General features: G+C 54.0%; 3 protein-coding genes across 3 annotated transcripts; all 3 read right to left on the minus strand.

Annotated features, from left to right (window-relative positions):
* Positions 1-314: 314 nt before the first annotated feature.
* On the minus strand, positions 315-2,901 carry aguA (Alpha-glucuronidase A; the record flags this gene model as incomplete). The annotated part of the gene is made up of 2 exons (XM_069373211.1): positions 315-1,706; positions 1,765-2,901. 2 exons carry the CDS (start codon positions 2,899-2,901, stop codon positions 315-317), a joined length of 2,529 nt encoding a protein of 842 aa, XP_069229917.1.
* Positions 2,902-7,114: 4,213 nt separating this feature from the next.
* On the minus strand, positions 7,115-9,850 carry WHR41_04606 (uncharacterized protein; the record flags this gene model as incomplete). Its single annotated transcript, XM_069373212.1, has 1 exon — positions 7,115-9,850. The coding sequence occupies one exon, from the start codon at positions 9,848-9,850 to the stop codon at positions 7,115-7,117; it is 2,736 nt and encodes a 911-aa protein (XP_069229918.1).
* A 763-nt stretch (positions 9,851-10,613) lies between these two features.
* On the minus strand, positions 10,614-12,770 carry WHR41_04607 (uncharacterized protein; the record flags this gene model as incomplete). Its single annotated transcript, XM_069373213.1, has 1 exon — positions 10,614-12,770. One exon carries the CDS (start codon positions 12,768-12,770, stop codon positions 10,614-10,616), a length of 2,157 nt encoding a protein of 718 aa, XP_069229919.1.
* Positions 12,771-13,794: the final 1,024 nt, after the last annotated feature.

The following is a 13,794-nucleotide window of genomic DNA, read 5'->3' on the forward strand; positions in this document are numbered from 1 at the left end:
TGCCTTCTCGTAGCTTTCTGCGTGCAACCAAAGATGGTCTACCAGTGGAAACGGGGCACTAATGGTAGGCTCGCCATCTTTTCAAAAGTTTGTGGCTTCGCAACTTTCCCCACCCTCGCCGGTAGCAGCTTTACTGTTATGAGAATGGCAGCGAGCGTTCTCGGACACCGGAATTAGCATCTCCAGTGTCATTACGTAGAAGACCGTGCTACCATCACCTCAACACGTTCCAGAGATGCGTCTTTGTGAGGAAGGGAGAGAGAGGAGGTATCGGCTGGCGCGCCAGACTTTTTCAGACATGTGAGAACAACAGCTCAATCTACCACACCTTCCGGCAAGAAAGAAATGTAGTCAATGGGCGCGGGTTCCAGCCCATCGGGCGTACCAACAATACGCACGTGCGCGTTCTCTGCGACCTCGACGCCCTTGAAGTAAACCCTCGCAGCCGTCTGCCCGTCAATGTAAGGGCTCGGGGCTCGGCCAATGATGTACTCAAGATCGCCCTTCCATTCACCAATCATCTCATCATCCAAGTATAGCTCCCACGTCGAGTTGCCAATCGCTTGGTCGTAGTAGTTGACAGCGATGTCGTAGGTGCCGGCGGCAAAAGGCACTAGGCCCGAAGCCGTGGCCTGTGTGCTGTTGTCGGAGGTTACGATGCACTTGGTTCCAGACGCGGCGTGGAATGGCGAGACATCGTAGATCTCATATCCATCAAGCTCCATGTCCTCGGCTTCGATTCGGTAGGGATGATTCTCGACGCGGTCGGCAGTGTCGGCGATACTGCTCTTGTTAAAGTAGAAGTTGTTGATCGAGTCGCGCCAGACAAGAGAATGCCCGGCAGCGTAGACCAAGCGAAACATAACGTGCTCGTATCTTTCCTCATCTATGCAGTCTTTGAGGGTTTCCCATTGAGCTGGGAAGGTCTGAGAAGTCGCGCTACCGTTGTAGTGTGCGTCGTAGAAGTGTTGAATGACTGTCTCCCCAGATTTCAGGACGTGCGTGTAGGGAAGGTGGTGGAACCAAAGTATTAGGTCGTCCGGAGTGGTCGAGACGTCCTCAAACATCATAGCAATCTCTTTCGGGTACTGACCCGCGTTTGCGGTGCCGTTTTTCACGGTGCGGTCCATACCAATTGTGTCAGCATCAGCGCGTGTCCATTGGCCCCAAGGGTTGTCGTCTTGAGAGGCGGGATTCGGTCCGTAGTGACCCAAGAGAATGTCAGTCAGGGTTTGTACGCCGAGATTGCCAGAGTATCCTTCGTATGCCGGCCAAGAAGCCATGGACATGTTGGCAATGGTATTAACGACGAGCTCTTCGTGGCTGAATGTGAGTTTGGTCCAAGCGTTCAAGATATCGACCGAATCAGAAGACGGGTTCCAAGCCAGCCTACCGTAAGCGTAGAGGTTGCTCATTGCAAGGTGACTACCAAGCCAAGTATCGTTCATACCTGCACCTGCAACACCGGCATAACCACCTAGTGTCTTGTTGAAGCGCTGGCCATTGACTATGGATTTCACAGGGGAAGCCTGCTCGTCAACACGAAGATCGAAATCCAATATCTCTTTCCATAGAGGCGACAAGTACACCAGGTGCACGTTCTGGCCAAGGTACTCGGGGCTGATCTGAAGTTCCATGGCTGTAGCAGTGTTTGGTAGGTGCGCAAACAGTGGGGAGACTGGTTCTCTCACTTGGAAGTCGATTGGCTATGCGGGAGTTAGCAAATAGGTCTCAAAAGGTTTCCCAACGAGCCACTTGACTTACGCCATACTTGATCTGCACCACCACGTTTTCCATGAACTGTGTATCGAGGCCATCGAAAAAGTCGACTGCTGCATTCGCTCTGTCGTCCTTCCACCTCGTCTCGTTCAAGTTCTGATGGTCGTAGACGAAAGCTCTGAACATACAGATACCACCATGCGGGTCCAACGCCTTGGCGAACATGTTCGCGCCATCCGCAAGTGTCCTGTTATACGTTAAGGGTCCGGGCTGGCCCTCGGAGTTAGCCTTGACAAGATAACCGGCAAAGTCAGGAATCCTCTCGTAAAGAGAATCGGTAACATTATGCCAGAACTCGATGACTTGCTCATCAAACGGATCGCTAGTGTTGGTGAATCCCAGTGCCTGAGGCGAAGCGAAGTACAGTGAAATACCCAGCTGTACACCGTAGGGTCTGAAGACATCAGCAATTCGGGCTAATCCGTCCATGTTGGTCGAGTTCAAGATCGTTTCATTCGCGTTGACGTTGTTGACGATGACTGCGTTGACACCGATAGATGCGAGCAGGCGAGCATACTGTGCAGCGCGTGTCAAATCCTCTCTAACCACACCATCCCAGAAAAAGATCGAGTCGCCGCCGTAACCACGCTCGACACTACCGTGTGTGCCACCATCTCGAAGGTTGTCCCACTGGTTGATCCAACGAATGGGTACATCGGGGCTCGACGCGTAGGAGATTGAAGAAACATTCCCTTGGGCGAGTAAAGAGAGATATTCGAATGCTCCGTACAAAGCTCCGCGCTCGTTTTTTCCAATGATCAAGGTCTGCTTGCCGGTAGTGTCCAAGTAGAAGCCGTCCTCGATGAGCTCTGGGATCTCAATGGACTCCTCAGCGTGGCTCATATAGGCTTCGAGGCTTCCAATGACGATGCTGGATGCATCGTCGGACCTTTCATGGCTCACATCGCAGCCTACGCCGAAAATGCTGGCAATACCATGCTCCAGCTCCTTGGCTCCAGTGAGCACCGGACTAACTTCAGAAGTGTTAAGAGCTACAATTGTTCTCGGAATCTGGTCGGTATAGTCCTCAGCTCCAGGGAATGAGGCATAGCGAAGCCAGCCGTCCAGGCCGGTCTCCGCAGCCGCGAGGCCGATGGGAAGTAATGACAATAGAGCCCGCATTGTGAAGATGCCGACCGCTGGCGATAATCACCGTATGGCACCCAGGTATTGTCATTCTGCCCGGTCTTATACGAAAACATGTAGACGATGCCCTAATTTGCCGGTGCGGTGTAGGCTAAACGTGCAGTCGCCGATGTCACGGTCAATGCCAGGCATGGAACCATAATTTACATGATTGCCCGAGGCATAACCTGCCACTTGCTTTGGTAACAGTGCCGGGTAAATGCATCGCGGAACCCTTCGGTGCGTCACTTCTTGAAGTCAAAGGCCCAAGGCATCGAACCGAGAGCTTGGCTCTCGTGAATTCAAAGGCCGAACTCCTTTGGAGAAGCGGGGAAATGCAGATCACCTGCGGAAGGTTTCAATCCACGTGACATGCATGCCGAGTGGCAGTCAGTCCGCCTCAATTTGTTGTCATGGAAAGTCGAAGTTTTCGCCTCTTACTCACTCGTCCACTCAAGACACAATATCGGTTGCCAGCATGCTGACTTGAGCTTGACCATATGGACTTAACGTGAGCCTTTGCGATCAATAGAGAACAAGCCCGCTAAGACGAGAGGCTCACGACTTTAAGCAAGCCGACACGCTTGTGTCCGCTCACTTCCTACTCTGTCAGTCTCGTAGAGGGCCTTCTGAGACCTTCCTCTCATCTCCGGCTCCGATGTGGCTTTTTCCGAAGCGCCGATGGACTCGAGTGTTGGAAAAAGTGGCGCCTACCAGCTGATCAAAAAGCTCCTGTGCTCTTCGAGCAGGACGTAGTTGCGGCTTCGATATAGGAGTTCGCATGTCGCGGCAAATTCTTCTGTCTAGGACGCGGCGCTGATCCCGTCTGTTAAGGTGGTATCGATGAGCTAGGCTGAATGTGCAACCGACACGGCCTTGGCTACCATCAATTCTCCGCCATCACCTGTCGCACAATCCTTTTGAGGGGCCAGGAGCACTCTTGTGTCAAACCACATTGCTGCAGGTGAGCGACGTCTTAAGATCGGCATCATTCGATCCATGCATCTACTTTTTCTCATTGAGTTTGTGCTGCGTGATGGCGAGCCATGCAGTGGCCAGTGGGCTCAAAGACCTGTTGTCTGGTCTGAACATGGCAGTCACAGAGAGTCGGCCTTCCGTCCAGGCCCCTTCATCGTGGAGCTCAAGACTTGGAGGGAGGTGGAGTCGACTCCGTAGCAGAGAGACATCGCTCCTCCAAGCAGCTTGTGAATGCTCACTGCTCCTGTGTCACCTTGGGTCGTAGGGCTCTCAATGCCTTCTCATCTCGCCTCCATTGTAGGTGCAATATCTGATTGTGCAGGCTATTCCAGTGAGTATTCACGATGGACAGCACAAAGGAGAGTATGTCTGCTCGTGGTCCGTACCGAACCCTCACAGTGTTGTCGACATCGATCGGACCACGAGCACATGTGGCAATGTGTGGTTGTGTTCTTCGATTCCACACGTCAGCTCACCGTCAGCCTGGAGAGGACCCTTTCTCCATACTAGGCGAAGTCTTGTGTCGACAAATTGCACGACATCTCTGACCGCTTGAATCTCGAGAGGCTTTGTGCAGCACCTAGCCTCTATTGCGTTCAACCGCGTTTGATCGCATGGTTCCAAGCAAGTTTCAGCGAACGGTACTTCAACATACGGCAAAGACAACAAGATACAACCGACTCGTCCATCCGCGCAGACCTCCGATCAGCTTCTAAGTCACGAAGCTGGTAGGACAGCGAAGCAGCCCAAAGCAGCATCCGCAAAGCGCCACCGTCTCTGTTGGTTTCACAAGAGCTGAGAATGACTGGTTCCAGGCCTTTCCCCTGTGTCCACGCGCCTTGCTGCTCGATGCAACGTCAAACGTTATCGAGTTGCACGGCCATGGTCGAGCATTTTGCCAGTATTTCATCTCCGATGCCAAGTAGCCCTACATGCAATCCCCCGAGGACTACGGCATTTTACTACGCTGTGTGGCTGGACGGCAGATTCGAGGTCCATGTCTTCAGCAGTTACAACGAGGAAAACATCCTGTTGCGAAATGCAAACATGTATGGGGTGTTGATCATAAATTCGACTGTCCACGATTGTAAACATTTCAAAATCATTCACCCCCGCTGCATTTCGTCCGCCTTGCTAAACTTATCAGCAAGGGAATTGTTACACCTCGAAAACAACTCCTCCTTCAAGTTCCAGGCCTCGATCAGCGCAGTGCCTGGGCTCCTGCAGCTCATGACGATCTGTTTACTCACCTGATGGAGCGACTGTCAGTCTCGCCACAATTTGACACTTTCTTCTCACCCTACATTGCCAAGCAGGCTGTAACAGTCTCGTAGCGGTATCAGACGACTTATCACACTATCATTGCAGGCAGTGTGACCATTCGTAGCACAATGCTCTTTTCTGGAAGATCATAAATACACCCCAAAACCACCCATTTTGAGTTCTTAAGTGTAGGATCTCCATCAGCCATCGATAAGAATCGTTTAACCTCACCTGTGGTCAAAACGCTCCCAAAATACAATGCGCCCAAACGTTAGTCGAGATCCTGGTTGAATTGTAACTCAAGGACTAAAGGTTTCATCAGGTCATCCTCTACTCGTCTCTGGCGCTCCTCGCCTCCCTTGTGGCCGCCAACCCTCTCGCATACGCAGAGGCTGATGCCGAAGCCATCGCCGCCCCCTCTCCCGACGACGGCGACCCTGTCTCGTTGGTAGCCGGAGTCGGCTGCAGGGGTCCCATCGTCAACGTGTTCGAATATGACCGTGACCGCTGCGTCAACCAGAGGGGCGGGCCTTTCGCCTACAAGCTCAAATTTGCGCCAGCCCCAGGGACCATTGGCCAACCGTACGAGAGCTCCTGCCGGAACGAGAACACGCCGGCCGACCGTGTCAGGTCGACGGTGTTCATCAGCGACGGATCAGACCGTTCCATTTGCGTTCTGCGTCTTTACAATGATCGCGATTGCCGCGGCGGCTTTCAGGATTACTCCTTGTCTCGTGGAGGCACTAATGGAGTTACCGATTGTATCAACGACGTTTGGAGGTCTGCCAGAGTCCGCTGTGGCTTCTGATCGATCTGTTGGGTCGTTGAGAAGGGGGTTTATGCGACGCTCGATTGCAACTGTCAGCTTGCTGCGATGGTGGTGATGATGATGACGATGATGATGACAATTTTTGCGCCGTTTGCCGATTTCGATTTTCGAATTGATCGATCCATGGGCGTGGACGATGTCCTGTCTCTACATAGGTAGATATCGCATACCAATCGCGCTTTCTCCAATCCAAGTCGTGAATTTTCATGAGCCTAAGAGTAGGCCCACCAAAGGCGGATGAAATTACAGCAACACTTGTGTACATTCTCTGACCCCAGAGACCACAGTGTAGCACTGATACTACACTCGGCTCTAGGCTCTACACCTGAAGGCCTAGGTCACTAGTCAGAGAGTCTGTATATATCCTGCAAATCTTCGGTCAAGTGGTGGTGGCATTTGCACTAGGTCGACATCATCTCAAGAAAGCTTTGCCCCGAAATTCAGCGCGTCAGAGGCACCTGCAGTCCATCGACGAGAAGAACATCAAATGGAATCGATAGAAGAAAAATTCAAAAATAAAAAATAAAATATCAGGACGATGCTGGTGAGCCAGCACCGGAAGACTTGAGATCTGTAAGAGATGTTATTTCTAAAATCTCCCTAATAGGGAATCAAATTGCAAAAGAATTATGGACGATGCTAGTAAGCTAGCACCGGAAGACTTGAGATCTGAAAGAGACGTCATTTCTGAAATCTCCCTAATAGGGAATCGAACCTTAAAAATGGAAAAAAGACGGTAGAACGGTACTGGTTAGCCAGTACCGGAAGACTTGAAATCTGTAAGAGATGTTCATTTCTGAAATCTCCCCAACAGGGAATCGAACCCTGGTCTCCCGCGGCTTATCATCGGGTAATGAATGACAAGCGGAAATCATAGCCACTAGACCATTGAGGATTCGGATGCTTCAGCATCCAATGGATGAGACGAGGGTGAACTCCGCTGATTCTATTGTCTTGCACTGCGTTTGCACTACATCTTTAACGCACGCTTCCCATGTCCGCGCAACGGAGGCAAGCATCAATCATCAGAGTGTAACCATGCGTGGCACCGGTTCCCATGCAGCTTCGATTTTAGCCCTTGTCAAGCACTTTGGATCTTTTCGAGCACGTCGAATGCATTGCGGGGTTCTTGAGACTTCCTCACCGATTGAGACTCAGCAACCCCTCAACATATCTCCTAGCATCAACACCAAACCCACCCAGCCCTCCTACTGCACCACTTGCCTCTCCATTACCACCTGCAGCATTGCTACTGCTGGCACCTCTCATGCCAAGTGAGCTCCACATCCCACTGCCCATTCTGGAGCCAACGCTTGCCTTCGTTTGCGTCGGCCCTGAAGCGGAATCGTCTGCCTTCCGAACAAGGATTGCGACCCGGTGCGTTTGGTCCACCCTCGGCGCGGGTATGATGGAATCCACGAGTCCAAGCGTGCTCCTCGGCCCGCCCTGCGAGTCTACCTGATTGCTGCCCGCGTTCTCTTCAGACTGCTGCACGGTTGACCCGTCGTCTGGCTTTGCGTCATCCTGGGCGACGGAAGGTGGCAACCGTAGCCAAACGACCCACCAGCTGCGAGACGTCTTGCTTGTACGCTCGAGAGCTGTGTCGCCCTTTGGGCCGGATGTTGCGGCTAAGGAAGCGAGGATGCTCGCGTGCACGTTGAGGGCTTCCAGGCGTGTCCATGGGTCATATGCGCCAGGGTTGGGGATGTTGGGAAGACTTGAGTGGGTTGAAAGCCGTACAGGGTCATGAATGATGGAGAAGATTGGTGAGTCGCTGTGCGGGTGATGCGTAAGGAGACGCTGTGCGACGGTCTCCGGGCTCGTAGAGGCCAGGAGGCGCTTATGAATTGGTTTTAAGGTGTTATGCAGGGATTTGTAAAGGCCAGAATAGCTGAGAGACGGGGTCCGCTGTTCGAAGAGGAAGGCAAACATGAATGGCCTGCGGACGTAGATGAGCACGCGCAAACGGCGGAAGTTCTTGGTGACAGGGTTTTCTGGCATAAGATGGCCTGTGTCTCCATCTCCGTCCTCGCGGGCGAGATCTTCATCAACCTTCTCTGCGTAAGTCTGCTTCTTGGGCGCGATCTCGATTTGCACTGTGCGGACAAGTGTCCGCCTGCCACCGAATGTTTGTTGTGAACTGCCCTCGGTAATGCTGGCATCATCGTCTTCCTCATTTTCATCGGCAGACAGGTCACCTGTGAGACCGACAACAAAGCCGCCTTGGTTCTCACCACGGACTTGCAGCGCGAGCTTATTGCGCATCTCTTCACCTTCGGGCACGGGATCAATGTGAGACAAGGCAGCTTTGTCGTCTGTGGTACCACCGCTGGAAGTCGGAGCTTTGGATTTGCGTATGCTGTCCTCCGATGGCTTGGATGCCTTCGAATTGTCGGCTGATGGTTTTGGTGTGTCCGACTGCTTCTTCGTGTATGATTTGGCAAGCGAACTAAGACCAAATGTCATGTACTTCATGTACTGATCTGGTATGCCCATGGTCGTTCCATCCTCGCTCTCCTCAGGTGCGTCACGTGTTGACTTCTGATCTGCATTTTTGGTCGCTTTGTTCAGTGCTTGTTCAGCAGCTGACACTATGGGAGGCGGGATATTGGGGTGACTGGCCGATTGTGGCGTAGATGTACCAGTAGCGTGGTCATGCGAAGCAACCCGGTCGTACATTTGAGGCCTCGGATCCTTGGGAAGGAGGGCAGGGTCGATGGTAGGCGACTCTGACCTTGCTGCCTCTTGTGCTTGGATCCTCTGCCGCAAATCCCGCGCATCAACCTGTCTCGAAGTTTTCGAGGAAGTCGACGAAGCGTTCTCTTGCGGAGGAGGGTTGCGTCTTCGCCGTTTTCGTCGCTCACGGTGAGGATTGTCCCGGACGCCATAAGCTTGTTCTCCATACGTGTATATTTGCCGCATCCAGAGAGAAATGCTTCGTAGGGAGTTCCGGTTGAGTTCGTCGAGTCCACTAAAGACAATGCCATCCGACGTAGAAGGGAGATTGCCGCTCCCTAGCCACGGCATTTCGTCCATTTCGGAGACTGAATTCTCGTCTCTTTCCGTTGTAGGCTCTCCAAACCTCGCTACAACCATATCCACCAAGCCTTCTGTCCTCCTCGTCATGCCCTCCAGCACCTCCCTCTCTCCACTTCCCCATTCCTCCTCGCCGACTCCGACTCCGAGCTCGCCGCCAGCAGCGAGCTTTACACCGCCAAGAACATCGACAGCCGGGTTTCCATGAAGCAAGACATCCCAGCTCCGCGCAAATCGCGTCCAGTATCTTTCCAGCGTGCTGCAAAACTTCTCCCGTGATAGCCTGACAAAAAGCTCATCCAGCGTCGGCCCATGATGCAGCAAAAACACCCAATGCGCCTGCAGCAACTGCTGTATCAGCAGTGCCGGCGAGCTAACCTCCCGCGACGAGTACTCCAGCGCAGGTTTCGCATTCGCCTCGCTCTTGCCCGCTGCTCCGGTCGCCGGCGCCGGTAGCCGCGTGAGATCAATCGAGGCCAGAATCCACCAGCCCCTCTCCAGCTCGCGCAGCACGACGCGCGACTTCTCCGTCTCGACGGAGTCGACGGGCTGCTCGCCCTCAGAGAACGTCTTCGCGAAGCCGACCATGCCCTGCGCAAGCCCGATCTGCCTCAGCCGCTCGTTCTCGTCCTCGCGCTCTGCGGCCTTCCTCTTAGCTTCTGAGCCCGCATCTCCGCTCTTTTCTGCGCGTCGCGCTTCGGTGGTTTTGCGCGAGTACCAGAAGACCAGCTGGTCGGCGAATGTCTCGTCGGTTGGGCCGAGGGTGGGATTGTAGATGGCGAGGAAGGACAGCTGTGCTGGGGTCACGGAGGAGGCGTGGTATTTGTGGGTCGTGGTCATGCTAGAGAGCGTGGGAGGGGTTGATGCACGTGTAGAACGAGAGGGCAGCTGACCATTGGTGGTCGAGTGTTTTCGTTGGAAGGTCGAGGTATGACGTTGCACGGGCTGTCAAGCTTGACTTCCATGGCTTTCATGGAGAGCTGTAGAGGTACCAACCTCATGCACGTCTTGACAAGCTATCGGTTAACAATTGATAGGTGAATAGATAGTGGGCCGAAAGTTTCTGGCAAGACAGAATCTGAGTTGGACAAGTAACTTTTCTTTATCGCGTTGATTGTTTGGGACCGTACTCGATTCATGCAGCTGTTAATTGAATGAAGCAAGCAGATGAGATGAATCCCCAAACGAGCGAAAATAACAGTGTGTGTTACCTCAACCGACCCAAAAAGCATTCCGGAAATTACTAAAACTCTCACGGAAGCTATAGGCACGTTTGTGTTCATTGTTCGATAGGCACTCGGGCATGTTAACGCCTCCATATAAATCGAGGTCTACCCCAACCCTAACCCTAAAGCAGAGCGCAAAACCTCACGAACACGACCAACCGTAGGTGCTGTGGGAGCACAATGCTGCAAATGGGTTGTGCACTGAAAAACGTCGCGCAGCTGAACAGTCTCTTGGAATGATAGGCGTGACAAAGCCAGCATCGAGAGGCTCATATATATCATTTCATATAGCCTTTACTCATCAAATTCATTTCTAACAGGGAGCAGCGTCTGCCCATGATATCGTCCTCCATATCCAGCTACAGTCTCCCGAAAAATCACTCCTCATCCCCAGCATCCTCCACATGCGCCCTCCTCAACCTCTCCGCCTCCGCCACCCTCGCCGCCTGCGCCGCCCCGTCCGGCGTCTGCGCATGCGGCGGCGGTCCTCCTCCACCAGCACCACCATTATCAATCTCCTGTTCCTCGCCCATCAAGCTCGCCTGCAGCTCCATCATGCGCTGCGTGCGCTGCACGATCGTCTCCTCGTTGACGCCCGACGCCTGGATGCGGCGCTCGATCTCCTCCTCGGACGGCTGCGCCTCCGCCGCGCCGTCCGTGCCGGCACCATTCTGCCCGAACCAGGGGAAGAGGTTTGAGAAGAAGCCGTAGAGGCCTTGCAGCTCGCGCAGGTTCTCGGCGGCCGAGGAGGCTGCTGCTGCGCGGGGTGCGGCGCTGGCGTGCGGCTGAGAGGAGGTTTGATAGGAGGCGAGGTTGGTTGGGGGTGGGAGCGGGTCGGAGGTCGAGGTGAGTTGTGCGGTGTACTCGCGTGGGATGAGGGCAATGAGGGGTGGTGTGTCGGAGAGGAGAATCTGGCGGGCTTCGTTGAGCTGGATCTCTTCTGTGTCGGGTGCGGCGGGCTGGACTTCGGGTGGGAGGGCGGAGGCGATTTCGAGTAGGAAGTCGCAGATCTCGGGGGTGTTCCAAAGATCTTTCGCGCGGGTTGCGTAGAGCTCGGCATGGAGTTTCTCTCTGTCTGTACGCGGTGATTTGCCCCAGACGGCTGGTGGAGGGTCGATGCTGAGCTCTTGCATGAGGCGAGCGACAACCCAAGGGAAGCGGCCAATGGCTGTGAAGAGGGCCTGCTGGCCTTTGCTCTTGTTGCCGGCTCGGTATTCGGCAAGGGCCTGGCTCAATTGTACATTTGGCAGGCTGTTGTGAACAACCTTGAAGGTGGCATTGCGGCTAATGTTGAGGTAGTCCAGCGACTGCTGCGAACGGATGGCGTACTGGTCGAGTACGAGCCAGATGGCGTAAGGGTCGTCTTCAGGGGCCAGAGACAGGAGTAACTTCGCCCATTCGTAGACGGTTCGCCAGGTGGCACGCATGCTCAAGTTCTGCATGTACCTCCAGCTGGCAAGCCAGAACTCTCTGTTCTCAGGTCTGTTGAAGTCTAGGCGCGCTTTGCCCTCCGCGAGGTTTTTGGCGAACGTGCTATGTACCGCTCTACCAAGCGAGAAGAGAGCGCGCTCCAGAAGATCGCCCGAGGTAGCATGGTCGCGGTCTTGCTTTGCAATTTCGGACACCTGCAAGAGCGTGCTGATGTGGTAGGGGTTGTGCTGAAGCAGCACAACCAGCCGGTTCGGGTCCATTGATGCCACACAGCTCTCAAACTGCGATTGGACGTCTTGATAAGCGCGATTGTGCACATAGCGGTATTCCACTGTTCCGTCGGCCTTCTTCTCGACCACCTCCATTCCAAGGCCACCTCCTGTAGCTACCGGCCACTCTTCCTTTCCTTGAACGAAGATGTTGCGACGCAGTCCGAGAGATGCCAGACCGCCCGCTCGGCCACCCTGACCTCGCTGGCCTCTCAGCGCTTGCGCAAGGCCTACCTGCTGCACTCTTCTTTGCTGCCTCCTGTTGCCTCCAACATTGCCCGGCGCCCCTTGTCCGTCGTCGTCGTTTCCTTGCTCGAGAGCCGCGCGACCGAATAGACGTCGCATTTCATTTTGGGCATGAAGATGATATGTGTCAACGGCGAGGAGTTTCGAGGCCTCGTTGGTCGCCTCATTCACGCCGCCAGCCGTGTTGCCAGCTCCATTGCCAGAAGTAGAAAGTTGCTTGAGCGCAGCATCGATCTCGTCCATAGGCTCCTCTTTCTGCCCAGAAGTCTGCTGCGCAGGAGTACCAGGTGTAGCTCCACCGCTCTTGCCCTTTGCCTTCTTCTTCTTTTTCTTCTTAGAGGGCGCCTTTGCGGGGGTTGCTTGTACAGGCTGTTCTTCGATAGCAACGCCGCCCTCATCCTCGAGCTCTTCGGCTTCGTCATCGTCGTCCTCATTCTCTTCGCCCAGCATGGCAAACGCGCTCTTCTTTGTGGACGCGGCAACATATTCCTCCTCATCGTCGTCTTCTTCCTCCTGCTGCTGCAGCTTCTCTAGCTGTTCTTGCTCCTCGCGCTCGCGCTGCGCTTTGCGAAGAGCGCGCGACGACATTTTGATAACTGATTACGTGGAAAATAGTTGCCGGATTAGAGCAGTCCAAGTCAAGATGTGTTACATGCAACAAAGAAAAGTCGTAGCCGTTTGGTCGCAAGCAGCTGTGTGTCACGGCGCTGTGAGCGACCAAAAAGTCCAGCAATGACGGCATCCAAAACGGTCTGCGGTGACGAAACCTGAGGCCTGGACTGGCTTGCGCACACCAACGGTTTCCGACAACGCGGGCACCGTTTTGCTGACACCGTTTCGCCGTTTTGGCCACTGCACGTGGGATTTGCAGTCCAATACCTCTGCCATTGCAAGCAGACTGGCATCGTTGAAGATGCTGTAGCTTTAAGAGCTCAGCGGCTGCAATCGCAACCCATCCTTACGCGCTTCGCGAAGGTTGCCAGGCCGCTCGAATCAGGGATAACGGAATACTCGAGTCAGGCAGATCTCCTACTGTATCTTCGCAAGGTACCCCATGTGTACAGGGCCTTCGAGTCGACACTACAATAATCCCCAACTATATCCGTAGACAAACGAGCTGCATACGGCCATCTCGCAGCGTTGATGATCCGAGGAACAGGATCTACGGCGCCATTTCCCAGCCGACTCCGTGAAACATGCATTACACCGGGACAGGCAGATGTCCCAAACCGTGTGCAGTGCCCAGCCGGACCATGCGCACATGCATACGCTCGCGTATTGATAACGATGACCATGGAGCCTGGGTGCGATTGCGTCTTACGATTCTGACTGGAGACATGATACCAAGCAGCTAGCTGAGAATGCGAACGCGAGCCAAACGACCCAGCCGAGAAGCTATCAGCCCTGAGCAATAAGGTAGACGCGACTCAGCATACTTTTCCAGCATGGCGCCATTCTGCACAGTAGTGCGTGAGAATGTTTATTGCCTGGATTGACTTTCGGGCTCGGCCTGGCATGTAAGAATCATGGCTAGACGTCATCATACAACAACAGGCAGGTGAGACATCAGAGCCTCATGATGATTCTCAGCGGTGCACGCCTCACGAATCTT

This window comes from Cladosporium halotolerans (genome assembly GCF_011745625.1).
Source record: "Cladosporium halotolerans strain TM138-S3 chromosome Unknown Sca13, whole genome shotgun sequence".
NCBI lineage: Eukaryota > Fungi > Ascomycota > Dothideomycetes > Cladosporiales > Cladosporiaceae > Cladosporium > Cladosporium halotolerans.